Genomic DNA, 3,525 nt, shown 5'->3' with positions numbered 1-3,525 from the left:
AGCTTGCTATGCGTTACTCTGGTCCTTTCAAAATACTAGCTAAGATTGGCTCATTTGCGTATCAGTTAGACCTACCTGCCAATGCTTGGAATCACTCTATTTTTCATGTTTCCCTCCTCAAAAAATGTCATGGCGATGGCACAGCAGCGACGATCCCATTACACTTGCTAAAGGTCCAATTATCCAGCCTTTGGAGGTTGAAGCAGTGCGTTGGGTAGCCTTGGGTGATCAGCTACTTGCCCAAGCTCTCATTCGTTGGGATGACGTCACCCCTGCATCCTAGGAATACGTTGATGAGTTGGCTTGACTCTATCCAAGCTTTGACCTTATGGGCAAGGTCAATTTCATGGGAGGTGGTAATGTTATGGCCCCAAAGGATCCATCAGTGGATAAGGCTCAAGTGGAGGGTTTAAGTGATATCAGTCCAAAAGAGACGAACCATCCAATAGAGGTTGGGCTCAGGAAGAGTAAGAGAATTAAGAGGCCAACTTGGAAGTTGAGGGCCCCGGATGGTGAGGTTTAATAGTGAGTAGCTAAGTAGGGAGAGGTCATGCTGATTATAATTGGAAACTTTTCCCCTCTGGCGAATTCTCTCTCTTGTCTGATAGATTTGTTCTGCAAATCTGATTTCCCTTTCTGTTACGCATTACGCGATACCGTCTTGTACTGAGATTGCAATCATGATGGTAATAATACATAGCTTCTCGTTAATCTCATCATTTCATGCGTTCATTCCTGTATTTCTTGTTTTAGCGTGACAGCAATCAAATAAAACAATACAAAACCCATACATGCCAATCAGTGTCACGTAAACTTGATCATTAAAACTAGTCTAGAGACAGCTGCACAGAATGTATAGCGTTTGATAATAAATTTAAGGTCCAAGTCCACGTGCTTCGTATTAGAAATCCAAACGAAGCAAGTAAGAAGCCACACAAGTTTTCATAATCAAAAAGTGAGACTTGAACCACAAATGGGAATCAAAAGAGACACTACATGGGTTTTGCGAATGATACGGCGACCCTTTTGCTGTCTTTATCGATCTTCTTTTCTGCTTCTTCTTCACTACTCCCTGCCGGCTAACAATCCCAAGAACAACCTCCATAATCCCAAGAACAACCTCCATTATTTAATGATTCTGCAACTTAAAGGCCCACTCTAGTATTTTACTATTAGATTTTGATTTCTTCTTCCCATTTCTTTATTGTATTTCTTCCATACACTTGAGTTTTTTTAGTTGTCTCATTCTCATCTTCCTTATTAAAAAAAAAAATATCATTGAGTTGAACTCTTGAGCATCTACATATAGCCTGCTTTACCAGCTCTCTGTCATGCATACATATTCAAACCCTCTTGAAGCTTCTGGTTTGAATTCTGTTCCTCACAATGGTTCTTGAGTACCACAAATCTGTGCTCGAGGAAGAAGATGGGTTCAGCAACGATTCTGCCACAACCCATCCTCCTCCTCCTCTGAGTGGGACTGGAAGTGTGTTGGTTTATAAGGCCATAAGCTATCATCCTGAGGAAGCACTGTCTCTGATCAACTTCAAAGCCAATAATGGTGGGTATAACACTGTCGTGAATGGTGGTGAATCTTTGCTTAGCTTTCAGCAGAAAGAGTACTATGTGTGGGAGAATAATAATGGTTTGCACCAGTGGAATCAGATTAGTAGCCCCAGGGCCACCACTTCAGACCAAAGAATGATTCAGGATTTTAATTGCATTCAAACTGTTATTGGCTCTGGAGGCCTCCATAGCAAAGAATAACAATGGTGCAAAAGAGAAGCAGCAGCAAGGTGAGAGTTCATATGGGTGGCTCTACTCTGAACCAAATGTTCCTTCTGATAACAGCCTTCAGGATTCTTCGGGAGCAAAAGCAGCATCTTTCCATAAGCGCCTTTCAATGGTATTTTCTTCCCAAAAAAAAAAAAAAACCAAAAAATTTCTGTGTATATTACGGATCATCAATTTTGAGATCAACTTTTTTGTGTTTGTGCAGGGAGAGAGCATGCAGGCCTCGAAGAAGCAATGCACTGCTAGTAATGCTGCAAATAAACCAATAAACCAACAAAGTCAAACTCATCTAAGGATCCTCATAGTATTGCAGCCGAGGTTTGATTCTATTCTAAGCCAAATTAATTATGTTTCATCTGTACGTACCTACATACCATGGTTTGTTGATTACAGATTAAGCAAAGTTAAGATATGTTTCGTTCATGGAAGGTAGAATGTTTGTCTCGCAGAATAGAAGAGAGAGGATAAGCGAGAGACTCAAGATGCTACAAGAACTAGTTCGTAATGGCTCCAAGGTTGGTTTTGAATTATGAAGAAGGATCCTGCTGAGATATTTTTTGCAGAACTACTGGGAACGATGCATTGATTGTAGTAACGATGAACAATATTTCAGGTTGATTTGGCGACTATGTTGGAGAAAGCCATTAGTTATGTGAAGTTTCTTCAACTGCAAGTGAAGGTGAGAGTTAAACACTAATCTCTCTTTCATCTTCTTTTGCTCAATTTTGCAGTACTTTCTTGAAAATAATTTAATTTTTGGTTAGATTCAAAATCTCCAAGTGATATTGATCCGATAATTCTCTGCCGATGGAGCAGGAACTGGCAACCGATGAATTTTGGCCAGTCCAAGGAGGAAAAGCACCTGATATTTCTCAAGTAAAAGAAGCCATTGATGCCATTCTTTTACCCCAGAGAGACAGAAACTCAACCTCAATGCATCAGAATTGATCAAGATCATAATAATTAATCCAATTCTGACTCAGAAAATTAAAATCTTTCTCAAGAGAAGTTGGTCGTTCTGCAGGGCATTTTAGGAATTCCGAATGAGCGGCCTTTTCCTAATACTGTATTATTACTTAACTTGTCTAAATATTAAGTTGTAAGCAGAGTGAAAAAATTGAAGTTCAAGCATTTTCCTAGCAGTGTGCATGTACTGGGTCTGCAACTTACATATCCCAGTTTTATTGTTCACAAAGTATCAATACATATCTACTTTGTCTTTCCTCTCTCTGATTAACAACTTACACACACACTTGCATGCACGGTTATTCTGATATAAATAAGTATCAAACTGATCATAATGAAATGCTGATACAAATTAATGCTACATTTTTGTATCAAGCTGTCAATAAGAAATTTCATCTGTGAAGGTGTGTCAAGCTGTTATATATATATATATATCCATGGCACATATGCACTATCATGTCTATTAAATAGAAACTGATATATGTAAAAGTCATTCCTTGTGAAAAGTTCAAAGGGTTTTTACTGGACTATCGTGAAAAGGAAAACGATCGAATAAAACTGTAGTTAGGATTATATTTTGTTTGAAGTTAATTAATAGTGAAAAAGAACCACTCCTTATAATAGTGTGTCTAACATATATAGCTGGTGTGTGTGTGTGTGTGTGAGATTCTAATGTGTAATTAATTAAGCTTGACTTTAATTGCCAGAGACCAAGAGCTTTCATGCATGTCAGACTCAGGGAGAGCTAGCGAGATGGAAGAGAAT

The 3,525-nt window shown here is 38.8% G+C and overlaps 1 protein-coding gene across 1 annotated transcript; it reads left to right on the top strand.

Annotated features, from left to right (window-relative positions):
- The first annotated feature begins 1,386 nt into the window (after positions 1–1,386).
- On the top strand, positions 1,387–2,742 carry LOC129319683 (putative transcription factor bHLH086). The gene is given in 7 exon segments (XM_054964774.1): positions 1,387–1,731; positions 1,763–1,906; positions 2,000–2,068; positions 2,071–2,112; positions 2,244–2,309; positions 2,408–2,473; positions 2,611–2,742. Coding segments are annotated over 7 exon segments (864 nt in total).
- The last annotated feature ends 783 nt before the right edge of the window (positions 2,743–3,525 follow it).

Source organism: Prosopis cineraria, unplaced genomic scaffold (assembly GCF_029017545.1).
Source record: "Prosopis cineraria cultivar Desert tree isolate PC_DT_omini unplaced genomic scaffold, ASM2901754v1 PC9, whole genome shotgun sequence".
NCBI lineage: Eukaryota > Viridiplantae > Streptophyta > Magnoliopsida > Fabales > Fabaceae > Prosopis > Prosopis cineraria.
The sequence above is the reverse complement of the archived record's forward strand: the minus strand, read 5'-3'. Positions and strand labels throughout refer to the sequence as shown.